Source organism: Muscardinus avellanarius (genome assembly GCF_963383645.1).
Source record: "Muscardinus avellanarius genome assembly, chromosome: 11".
NCBI classification, from domain to species: domain Eukaryota; kingdom Metazoa; phylum Chordata; class Mammalia; order Rodentia; family Gliridae; genus Muscardinus; species Muscardinus avellanarius.
In genome coordinates this window covers 111,477,746-111,490,340 of record NC_137797.1, presented here as the reverse complement: position 1 = coordinate 111,490,340, position 12,595 = coordinate 111,477,746, and the positions used below count along the sequence as shown (strand labels likewise).

The following is a 12,595-nucleotide window of genomic DNA, read 5'->3' as shown; positions in this document are numbered from 1 at the left end:
CTCAGATGGACAGCTGGAGCATCCCTCTGTACCTGGGCGCGGAGCCCAGGCCTCGGTGGCATGGGGGGGGGGCATCTCATGCTCAGGAGCGGCCGGGGTGTGGTCCTCAGAGTAAGTCGCGACTTCAGGAATAGTGGGAGGGGCCAGGTCCTCGGTGACAGGGGCACAGAGCTGTCAGAGAGGTAAGAGAGCAGACCCAGCCGCAGTCAGACACAGAGGACCGAGAGTGCAGGGTCACGGGACCCCGAGGACCAGGGGGTGTGGGGACTTGAGCAGTGGAGTCCGGGAGAGTTGTCCTGACCAACTGGAAGCTGGGAGCTCTGCCGCTCAGCTTCTCGTGGCCGGCCTGTAAGAACGCATAGCGGGGAGGTAGAGAGAAGATATCTAAGGGATTAGCAGTAAGAAGACAGTGATGGAGGGTCAAGGGTGGCCTCTCCAGGGGTGCTGCCTCCTCTATTACGGGTGTGCTGGGCACAGGGTGGCCGCTGTTTAATCAAGGGCGTTGTCCATGTTTACGGGTCCCAGGAAACCTTCAGTACAGCAGCCTCTGAGGCGTAAACCAGCAGGTGAGAGGGTGAGAACGGCTCAGGTTCCCCCTTGGAGTAATTCCAAGAGTCCCGCACATCGTTTTCCATGGACTCTTCTTGCCGCCCTTCTCCACCTGAGGGACTGTAATGTCCTTGTCGATGTCTCTTGCTGTCCTCAAGGACCCGGCCTGTTCCTGGACGCCGCCCTCCTTCTTCTCACAGTAGCCCTGTCGCAGACTCAGGATGCCCGTCCAGGGCACAGGGAGGCACCACTCTTCCTGCCTTGGACTTTGAGCTATTTAGTCCTCTGAATCCTAGAGAAGGTGGGGAACTCGGCACTGTAGCGGGGATGGGGAGAGTGCCTTGAAGACTGCCCCCTGGCTTTGGTGGGTGTGAGCACACCTCTCCTGAGCAATGGAAGCCATGGCTAGAAGACAGGAGTCCCTTTCCATCTCATGTCCTGGCCCACGGTGAAAGTCGCCGCAGGATTCTTGAGTGTTTCTCCTTCTTGAGAACTCTGTTTCTTTGGGACTCCAGAAGCCCTGGGGTCCTTTCAGAAGCCCTTTCAGTGCTGGAGAGATGGCTGGTGATGCTGCCTTTGTGGCCTGAGAGCAGGTCCTGCAGAAGAGCCACAGGTCAGGCTCCCAGCATCCAGTGCTCGCCCCGTCTGTGCGGGCCCGGCCTGCCCGCTCATGCTCTGCGGCCCTATCTTGTGGTGAAGGACATCAGAGCCTTTCCTTAGGGTTTCTGGTCACTGTCCAGGGAGTGTCGAGGTTTGCAGTGGTCAGCTTCCAGGTACAACCTCCTGGCATTGTTAGGAGGGCCTAGCTAACAGTTCATCTTCAGTTCAGTTCTCCAGAGCCCCTTCCCTGAGCCGGGTTTCTACAGGCCCTCCCATGTAGGTCACGAGGGCCGTCTCCTAGGGGAGCAGAGAGGAGCACAGGGGCCCTCCTGCAGCCTCTCCCTGGGTTCCCAGCGCAGCAAGGGCCAGATCAGAACCAAGCCACTGCCCTGCAGTCTGCTGGTGAATGCCCCAGGGAGGTGGAAAGCAGGGGTGGGGGAACCTTGGTATGTTCTGAGCTTTTCCCCTGTGATTTCTCCGCAGATCGCAAGACAGCAGCAACAGCTTCTGCAGCAGCAACACAAGATCAATTTACTCCAGCAGCAGATCCAGGTCAGAAAGCATGCTTTCAGTTTGCTTCCGGCTCAAGACATACGCTCTTGTTTATTCTCTTATGGTCCAATGACATGACTTCAAACCACATGCTGCGTTCAGCCTAATCCGTGGCCCTTGGCCTCCGAGGCTCTCAGCTCCAGCACATGGCGGCTGTCTGTTCCATTCAGGCCCCTGTCCAAGCACTGCTAGTGGACCTCCTCTGGTCCTGAGGGAGGAGATGTAGTGTGGAGACAGTTCTTTCTCTGTGTGTGTCGTGTTTGAGCGCCTGTAGGCTGTCCTGATGGGATGGGCTCGGGGCAGAAACAGCAGACTGCCACAGGTTCTCAGAGAAGAGATGCCAGAGCATCTGTGCTGCGTGTTGGCGGGCCGGGCATGCTCTGGTGGGGCAGAGGGGAGGTAGTGACCGGTGCTGGTCAGCTTTTGCCCAGGGTGCTGTCTGGGCAAACCCGGGACAGAACGCAGGCTCTATGGCCTCCCTGGACTTAAATGGAGAGCCCTGGTGCCAAGGTGGATGGATAAAGATGGAGAGCAGGAGTCATATTGGTCGCGAAGGAAGTGTGTCCGGGGCACCCCGCTTTCTCTGTTTGCGTCCGGTGAGCTGGGGTCTGCACCACGTGCTTGGCTGTGGCTCCACCCTGACCTCCCGACAGGCCACTGTTGCACCCCTGCTGCCTTACCCATCCGGGCCGATATTCTTTATTCTCTTAGAGTTACGCCTTGAGAGTACAGAACCTTGTTATGTCCAAGAAGCACGCAGTGGACATGTAAGATTATTCCTTTCACGTCTTAAGTGTGTTTTAACTTCTGTGGCAACACAGCACCTCCTGTCTGATTGCTTCAGGGTCACCAACTCCTCCCGCTTGGTTTCACACACCAGTCGGTTTGTTATTTCTTGTACCTGGGACTTGGGCCAGCTGGGAGCAGCTTCAGGGAGACGTGGGACACTGGAGAGGTGTTTCAGCCAGTGGTCTCTCCGTCCCATCTGTGACTGAGTGGCAAGGGTCTACTGGCTTCGCCTCTCTCTGGACACAGTTGTGCAGTTCTGGGAGCTGGGCTGGTCCACGGGACTGTACCTGGCTCAGCCAGAGCATACCGACTTTGAGGCTAGCTTTAGCTGATGGTGCCCGTTTATCTGTATTTAATCTGCTTTTCATTGTTGAAAACAAAAAGTGTTGAGGTTATGGCTGTTTCTCATGGTAAATCAGACACGATTCCATAATCAGCAATATGGAATGTTTGACTGCAGTTTGATGGAGCTGTTGATAGTATTAAATTGTTATTTCTATGAGACTGAGAAAAGTCCTTTGTTAGACAGAATTCCAAAACTTTATCTAACCTTGCCTTTTAAATATGACAGATCTCAATAAATGTTGTGTTTTGAACAATTAGGTTAGAACACTCAACGCTTTGGGCAGAATGTCTCCACAGTTCTGACAAGGACATCCGCAGACTGGTTCTTAAGTCTGTTACAGTAGCACCGTGTTGAAATAGATAGTTTTCCTGCCCTAGAACACAGAGCATTTTTTAAATGAAAATATACATACTTAAAATGACCTTTGCTAGAAAAAGTATAACTATAGAAAGTATATCTGAGGAGGCCACAGCCAGGTTTAATGACTTAACCAAGATCACACATCTGTTACTCCACCAGGATCAGAAGCAGTTTTCTGACTATGAGTGGAAATTATACTAAGCATGGAAATTTAAGATTTTAGGATTGCTACTCTATTAAAATGTTGAGCATTCTCCAGTGCACAGAGTGAAAGGCACCCGAGGAAGTCGCGTCACACTGGCAGGTGTGTGGGGCGGCCGGGGGCTTGCGCATCACAGAGGGGCGCTCCACTGCCTTCTGGGGATGGGGTGGGCGGCAGAGCCGGCAGAGTCAAAACCAGGCAAATTATCTAAAAGTGAAAACGTCCAGGAGGTAGGGACTATTTCAGATAGCCGACAGTAAGTACTGAGAAAGACTGCAGATCTGAAGGAAATGAACTTTTATAGCTTCTAGTATGAAATTAACTAAAGCATCCTTCTAAAATATGTTTTGTGAGTTGTTAATTTGGGGCAATCTTGGAAACACTTAATAGTTGTGAAAATCACAATGCATTTGAATTATTTAGTTTTTAAAGGTTGTTCTAACAATTACGGGAAGCATCAACAACACACTGGTGTGTATAGTAGAAACAGAAAATTCCAAGTGCGGAGCACATCCCTTCTTCCCGCACACAACTCCTCATAGTATTTCTTCCTAGAATGTTTTCTTTCTCCTTTTCACCTTTCCCCTACCTTCTTCTTTTCCTTGGAAAAATAGGACAAGGGGGAAAGAATAAAAATAGAGCCTGCCATTTTTTGATAATGAAACTTATAACAAATATTATTATAAAATTATAAAGAAAATGCATACACAAATGGTCACATAAGGGTTTGCCGTAGATTAAGTTTTATGTGATCTTTGAAATCATTTCTCAGGAATCATGTGTAGCCTTAACACCTAGTAGAAATAAACGCACTCGCCTTTGCTCTCCATCCTGACTGCATTTACTTAGGTGCGGCATACCGCTGCAGTTGCTCAGACGCTGAGAAACGGCGCGTTCCAGTGCCTCTATCAATGGGACAGTGGGCCCAGTGTGCCTCTGTCGATGGGACACTGAGCCCAGAGTGCCTTTGTGGACAGGACAGTGGGCCCAGAGTGCCTTTGTGGACAGGACAGTGGGCCCAGAGTGCCTCTGTTGGTGGGACACTGAGCCCAGAGTGCCTCTGTCGATGGGACAGGGGGCCCAGAGTGCCTTTGTGGACAGGACAGTGGACCCAGAGTGCCTTTGTGGATGGGACAGTGAGCCCAGAGTGCCTCTGTCGATGGGACACTGAGCCCAGAGTGCCTCTGTTGGTGGGACAGTGGGCCCAGAGTGCCTCTGCTGGTGGGACACTGAGCCCAGAGTGCCTTTGTGGACAGGACAGTGGGCCCAGAGTGCCTCTGCTGGTGGGACACTAAGCCCAGAGTGCCTTTGTGGATGGAACAGTGAGCCGAGAGTGCCTCTGTCGATGGGACACTGAGCCGAGAGTGCCTCTGTCAATGGGACAGTGGGCCCAGAGTGCCTCTGTCAGTGGGACAGTGGGCCCAGAGTACCTCTGCTGGTAGGACACTGAGCCCAGAGTGCCTTTGTAGACAGGACAGTGGGCCCAGAGTGCCTCTGGGTTTGGGTGCATCTGCTTTTAAGCTTTTGGTTCTAGTCATAAGTACAAAAGAGTCACTTGGCCCAAATATTAGTGAAAGTATACGGCATGCATTGCATGGATTAGACAGAGCTACTAAATGGGTCCCACTGACTGAGTTGGAGAAGACAGCTGACACCTGACAGACGTGTGAAATGAAAGGACAGTGTTCCCCAATGTTTTCCTCCTTCCTTTAGCAAGATCTCTTTCAAGAGAAGTGAAGGTGGAGAGCTTCACTATACACGGAATATGTGATAAGATTACAGAAGTATGGTTGCCCAAGTGTGCAGGTCTGTCTGCGTGGACAGACATCCACAAACCCTCATAAGTAGTTATTTTACATCTCGTTACTTCTTCTTTCTCAACCCTTGATAAAAAATTATGCCCGATCTGACTCCAGGTTTTTCTTTGCAATGTCATAATCTCAGCCTTCTTTCTCTGTTCTCCGGCAGTCTCTCCTTGTACTTAACTAAACTTAAAGATAGAATATTTTGTGTTCCCACTTGTTGTATCTACCTTTGATGCACATTAATACATGAGATGAAATTTGTAAATATTTCAGAAAAAGATATTCTTCCAGAAATTTTTAGGGAAAACCTTATTTTTTCCATTTCTTATTCTTTTTTATAGTATCTATTTTATTTTAGATTTTTTTACATTAAATCAACCGGTTTCTAATATTGATAGGTGACATGTTTCAAATAGTGAGCCGAGGCTAGGGCTTCATCTTGGCTTGTTGCAAGAACCTTTTCAAGTAGAGAGTGAGCGCCCACTTGTATTTTCATCATGACACAGTTGTGCTGCTGAGGAGACACGTTCTCCTCATTCTGGAAACTTCTGCTGAGGTAGGGTTTCTCTAGCTTTGGCCATGCCGGGAGGATGAACCGCACCGTAGTTACCGGTTTCTCACCTTCACAGTAATACGTAATAGAACTTCAGGTTCTTGGCAGCACCCAGTGGGGCCAAGCCGACAGCGTGTCCTGTGTGGATCTCCCTGAACGTTCTCAATGACGGCTGCGAGAGGTGCTTCTTTTAACTGCATATTTAACTTCTAGCTTAGATCCTCGTGTCCTCCGGGGCAAAGGATCGGCGCGTACCAGCCCGTTGTCGTTCCAAGGCCCGGGAGGTGGTGCGGGCCTCGGGATCCTCCATCACGGATCCAGTGTGGCACTCCCTGCAGGGTCAGGGATGTCCCCGCTGCTCCTCATGTCCTTAGCCGAGCAGTGTGCGTTCCAGAGGATCGGAAAGAGCTTGGATCTCCAGGTGGAATGGCATTGTGTTTTAGGGAATGAAAAGCAGTTTCAGTCACGTCAAATAGTTATTACAGGAGAAAGCGCAGCGTTCTGTGGTTAGGTACACCCGAGTCGTCTTTTTGTCAGTATGCTTCATCTGCGAGTCGTCTGGGTTAGCCAGGTATTTCCTCCAGGTTTCACCATTCTCATCTCTAAAAGGGGAATTATAATCCCCACTTCACGCCTAGTTACCTCGGGGACTGGGAGGGATCGGGCTTGTCTAGAGCGCACACAATGCTAAACATTTCCCCTGAGTCAGCCAGGAATAGACTCTACCTGGGGGTGGTCACCAAGAAGTCTGAGTTCAGTGCTCCAAATTCATAAGGTTTTAGAAAAAGAGTTCAGAAAGACTTTACTAAGATGCACCATTTCTTACATTTACATTTGTAAATTAAAACCAGGTGTCAGAAGCTCTTCCCTGTGTCGCACAGTTTTACACTCTTAGTTTTTGTCTTCTCCGCCTGTGTAACACGGCTGGGCTCCCCGTGTTCCGAGCCTGGCCACTTCACTTTGACTTCACCAGTTGCTGCCACTGAAAATCCAAAGTTCGTTCTAAATTTTGTTTCCCTGGGAACTTACTCCTACAAAGTAAAAACACAATTTGACTTCCATATGATTGAATGATTAAGTTGTAGGCATGGGCTCAACCAATTTGTGATAAAGGTTTCATTTTGTTGGAGCCAAGGTTCTCTGAGCTCATTAGAGTTTTGGTAATTCCTGAAAATTATTATGCAGAAAGAAGTCCATTGAAATATTGTATTGAAAATATAATAATGTTAAAGGTGAAATAATAGTACCTGAGTGACCTGCTGATTTATGATTTCTTTCTCTGAGTGTGGTAGGTTGTAAGCATTTTACCCCTTCCACAAGACCCCACCACCTCTGTGAGCACAAAGAGAGTCCAAGGTAACCTTGTCTCTTTGGGAGACTGGAAATGCCAAGAATAAACACCCAGCAATTAAGGTAACATTCCAGCCTGAGAGGAAAACGCATTAACTCCCTCGGCACCGCTGGTGCTCCGAGTGGAAGAGAAGTGGGCGCCGGGCGGGACGCAGCTGTTGGGCATTCAGAGAGATTATTGGAGAGGAACCCTGGAGACAGAAGAAGGTACTCCAAGCACGCCTTCACCCTCTTTCTTGTCCTCACTGGAAGCAGAACCCCACTTGAGAAGACAGGTGCTCCTTCCTGGAGGAGGAGGAGGAAGAAGAGGAGGAGGAAGAGCAGGAGGAGGAGAAAGAGGAGGAGGAGGAGGGGGAGGGGAGGAGGGAGAGTGACCTGGCCGCAGCTCCGTCCCATTACCCAGAAGAGACCTGCTGAAGTCCTTGTGCATTCTTTCTTAGTAGATCACTTGGCAGTTACTGGAGAAGAGAACTCTGGTTGCTTGTTTTATTTTCCTGTCTTCGAAACTGTTTCTGTGGTCTCTAACGCGTGGCGGTCTCACCTGCGTCCCCGCAACACGGCTCTGTGACTGAAGGAGCCAGCTTCAGAAGGAGCCACGCTAACACCCTTCGGTTTCCATTGCTTAATAGCCGCCCTCGTACTTACTTCACCGCAAACACGTAAGATGGAGCTATTTCCAATTACCGACTTTACTGAGCATTAGCCTGGAAACACGAAGGTTGGTTCAGAGCAGTGGGGCCGCACTGCTGTCCTCGCCTGTTCCGCTCCCACGCCCCTTGCAGAGTTATAAGCCAAGTAAATTCTCCTCGGGGGGACTTTGGGGTTTTAGTTTCCCCGCTCCTCCTTGTCCAGTGGGGAGCAGTCACCAGGCGAGGACGGTGTTCCTCTTCTGCCAGTCTCCACAGCCCACTAATGTCCTCCGTAAGCTTGCCAGTGTTAGCAATAGCACTTTATCTGCTGGGTAATCCTGGGAGTTGAAAATCAACACCTAGAGTTTACATTTAAATGTAAATTTTTAAATTTGGGCATGGTGGCTCATGCTTGTAATCCCAGTACTTGGGAGGCTGAGGAGGGTCGCAGGTTCAAGGACAGCCTCAGCAAGTAGTGAGACTCATCAACCTAGTGAGACCTTGTTTCCAAATAAAAAAATTAAAATTGGGCTGGGGGTGTGGCTTCAAGGTAGAGTGCCTCTGAGCTCAATACTGAGTACCATAAAATACATATGCAAATTTTGTTTGCTTATTTTCTCGATAGTCTAGTAGGGTATTCCATCTTTCCTTTCTCTGTAGCTTTGAAATTTCCTAGGGTTTCCAAGTGTCCTTACATTTTTTCCCTCATTTTCTCCCCTAATGTTACTGGTCTTAATATCTCTTTAAATATCTCCAAATTTTTAAGAATAAATGAAATCTCTCGAATCCTTGATTCCTTAACACTGGCTTTCTGGTCTTCGGCCTCTTGTTTTCTAATTAACTTTTCAAACAGTAGAAGTTAATACTTACATAGAATTCTAGCAGCTCTTTGCCATTGAGTTCTAAGCTTACTGCCATTACTGTTCTAGCTTGAGGCTTCCAGCATGGACTAACCATCTGAGACCATGAGCCAAATAACCCTTCCTTCCTCTCCTTGGTTCCTGCCAGAGACACAAAATGACTAACGATATTTTACCAAAATAAATAAACGAGCAAGTAGATAGTAAATGTCATTATTGAGACCTTAATTAAAATAGCACAGGCAGCGTTCCTCTTGCAACTGTACTGAAGTGGTATTGAGACAGTGCTTGGAAGTTGTAATCCTGGTTCTGTAATTCATCCTGTCTTGGGCTTCTCACTGAAAATGTAAAATATACATCTCACGGAAGGCAGTTCTTTTTATTGTGTGAACCTCAAATCTCCTTGTCTCCCTTTGTCTCTTGTCTTACTTCTGTGCCATGGCTATTTTCTTCTCTCCTCAGTCTTTGCAGTGTGATTCCGAAGTCTTAGTCAGTGCTGCAGTGGTATTGAGAAGAGCCATCTGTGTGTGAACTGAAACTGCAGTCATAGCACCACCCAGCTTCAGCCCTGGAGACATTTTGCCCAAGTCGCCCAGGTGCCTGGAGCGGTTACTTTTTCACAAGTTGTAAATATGACCGTTCTTGGTTCCCAGGCATGGCAAAGTCCCATGACTTTCCAACCTTTTCCCAAACAAAGCTACCTGAGGACGGAGTCGAGCCCTTCTCCCCACTGAGACTCCGCCGTCCGTCATGTCAGTTAACAGGCCGAGGACCCCAGTGCTGAGATAAGACCCTGGGAACCTAATCTCAGAGTGGGAAGCAAACAGCAGTCAACCGCCACAGGAAGAATCGGGAAGTTGGACCTGTTGGCGTTGGCAAAATGTGAACCGCTGTTTACTTTGCCCTAGTTTACGCGTTAGACGGACAAAACCAGTGCTAAGCTGAGTATTCTCCTAAGAACCTCAGGAGCAACTTATATTTACTGTCATTAAAGAGGGCTAAGACATTGGAAGGAAGTTAAATAGCAATTCCGTTAACAGTATTAACATAAAATGAGTTATTCCTGCATCTCCGCGCCCCTACCTCGGGGTGCATGTGCTTCTGTTCCTCGGACTGAGCGCCAATACTCTCTGAGTTTTTGCGGGTAAATTTTCAGGCCAATGAAAGACAATGAGCAAACAGAATTACTCTTTATTTTCTGTATGTGTGTGTGCTTGCAGGTGTGTATTTTGTTCTATTTTTCCTCAGAAATGAAAAGTAAACGGGTAAATAAAATGTGCACGTCGAGGTCAGTAGGGGTCAAGGATGTCTTTATGACTCAAGGCTTGTTCCTCATTGTCCTCTGAAGGATGGGCGAGGAGAGAGGCTGGCGGGGCTCCTTCTGCAGCCAGGCCTAGAGGCACCGAAAGCCCCTCCTCTCCATTCCGGAGCCCAGGCGGCACTGATGAGCCTCGCCCTCCTGCTCTCAGTGACCCACGCAGCACGCCCCGTTCGCTCCCCGTTAGCTCCCTGTTCCCCACCAGCGGTCCCGCGTGGTGAGAGAGATCTCACGCCCATTGGTGGAGGCTGGATTGCGCGCAGCTTCCTTCGCCGTACTCCTCCCTGGGCCTCCTTCCTCGCCGCCCTTCTGCGGCGCAGCGGCTCCACGGGCCATTCTGAAGGCAGAAGTCCAGCGTCAGTCTCTGGGTCTTGGATCCAGCTCCTGAACTTCAGAGTCGCAGCCAAGTGCCTACCCAGCCTAGTTAATAGGGTGCCTAAGAGACGCCTCGATTTACATCTCCAAGATACATCCTCTAATGAAATGCCTCTAACTCCTTCCCGACTCCAGCCATCCCCGAATGTGGTAGCACCTGCCAGGTGGATGGCAAGGAGAGCAGGAGCCGTCCCTGAAAGCCCTCTCGAGAGCTGCAGAGCTGGGCTGCACCCCTGGCGGCCTCTTCCCAGCTTGCCCCTGGCCAGCTTCGCCCACCAACTTTGCATGGGAATCACCACGGTTTCCCACCTCAAGGACCGCAGACAGCACCTCGCCTCTCAAAGTTTCACAGAGTTGCTGGAATGATCTTTTTTATTTTTATTTTTTTTGTGGGTCTGGGAATGAAACCTGAGGCATTTGACCTCCGATACACCCCCTCCCCTATTTTTTAATTCTTTATTTTAACACAGGGTCTGACTAAGTTGCAGAGGGCCTCACTAAGTAGCTGAGGTGATCCTCCAGTCTCAGCCTCCCAAATGCTGGGATCACAAGCGTGCGCCACCACGCCTGGCCTGGAATGGTCTCTTAAGTCTGACTGTTCCGTAAGCATACGCAAAGTCACTTTCTAAAATAAACCCATGGTCTTTATCCTGGGCTGCTGGGCTTCTCTGACGGGGTCACCGCCAATCTCTCTAGCTTTCCTCCGCCTGGAGAATCCCAGTCTTGCCTCTAGTCGGCTAACTGTGGGCTGAGCCTTTGCCATCATGAGCCCAGGTAAGCTTTCCCTCTTCCAAGTGTGCTTCTCAGATATTGTGGTCACGGCGATGAAAAAGCTAGCTAAAACAGAAACATATCACCCAACATGTATTATACAAAACCACAAGGAAGACAATAATATGTCGTCCCAAGAAATCGAAATGACAGATATCTCATAAGACATCAACAGTGGAGCTGGGCATGGTGGTGCCTGCCTGCCATCCCAGGAGTTGGGAGGCTGACACAGGAGGATTGTAGGTTCAGGGCCAGCCTCAGCAATTTAGTGGGATTCACATAAACTTAGTGAGATCAGTTCAAAATAAAAATATTTTTAAATTAGGGCTGGGGACATAGGTGAGAGGTGGAGTACTCCTGAGTTCAATCAGTATGGCTTGCCAACCCATCGTAGTGACATAAAACCCTATCATTTGTTGAAAGTGTGCGAGTCTTCTATCTTCAAGATTGGCAGTTCCAAGAGCAATTTTCCCTTTTTTCTATTTTATATATTTTTTAACTCAACACTCTTTGCTAGATTTGCAGACCATGATTGTTTAGGTGGACACTTCATACCCTTTTGAATTGCTGGTCGGTGCCCCTGACCTTGGGGTTTGTGCTGTAATGCTGGCCACCCGTGGTCGCTGCCCGGGAGGCCCAGCGTCCTGACAAAGGGCTCCACCCCTCTTCCAAGGTCGTCTCACGCACCATCACAGGACCACGGGATGCCAGCAGCTTCCCTCAGCCTCTCTCAGGGCATGCACATGTGTGTGCCATCCGGAAACCCCAGCCATGGGGTCCTTTGTACCCCTCTGTCCTCTGGCAAAGGTCCGAGGGCAGTTTAGTTCAGGTAATCTCTAGAAGATAAGAGTGAGTATCCTCGTCCAGCTGAGTTAGACCTATCAAACTGGCAAATGCAGCGGGATTTTTTAAAAATAGCAATTTAGCTTTCCTTTCTGTGGCAAATAGAGGAGAAATTGTTCTTTTATCAGTCCAGAAAAACATCATAAATAAGGAAAAGATGTCCATTTAATTAAAGATGGCACATAACTGAATCTTTGTGAATGAATGCTAAAAAGTAGGAAGCTGTGTTTATAAAAGATAACTCTTATATAAAGAGTTATTTTGGCCGATACTCCTGTTCTTCGTAAGTAGGACATTAGAAGAGATGTACTTTAGCGATATGCATGTACGTGGTGTCCCCACCAGCAGTAAACTAACGACTAGTTGTTGATCTCATGCGCACGCTTAGAACCACGCTTAGAGCTGCTCCTGATGTGTGCGGGCGCTGTGTGTGAGCCTGAGGCCGTGCGAGCTTGCACACACACCCAGGTCTCTGTCTTTTGCATCCTTTCCTTTTACATCATCTTCTCTATTTGCCGCACACATGTGCACACATGCGCACACACGTCAGCCTTCTTCCCGTCCGTCAACAGCACTGAGTTCGGAGCGCACTTACCTTCCCTGCCTCTCTGCGGCCTTCTTCTTGCCCAGCAGACCCCCCCCATGGCCCCGCCACCCCGTATCCACTGCTCACTTCCTTTCCTCCTTCCTGTA

General features: G+C 49.2%; 1 protein-coding gene across 1 annotated transcript in view; it reads left to right on the top strand.

Moving 5' to 3' along the window:
• The window catches only part of SOX5 (SRY-box transcription factor 5), a gene marked incomplete at both ends in the record, with an annotated part of 374,117 nt that overhangs the window by 190,806 nt on the left and 170,716 nt on the right, over positions 1-12,595 (top strand). The window contains 1 exon segment of the mRNA XM_080706224.1: positions 1,633-1,701. Within this exon segment, the coding sequence (XP_080562350.1) occupies positions 1,633-1,701 (69 nt within the window).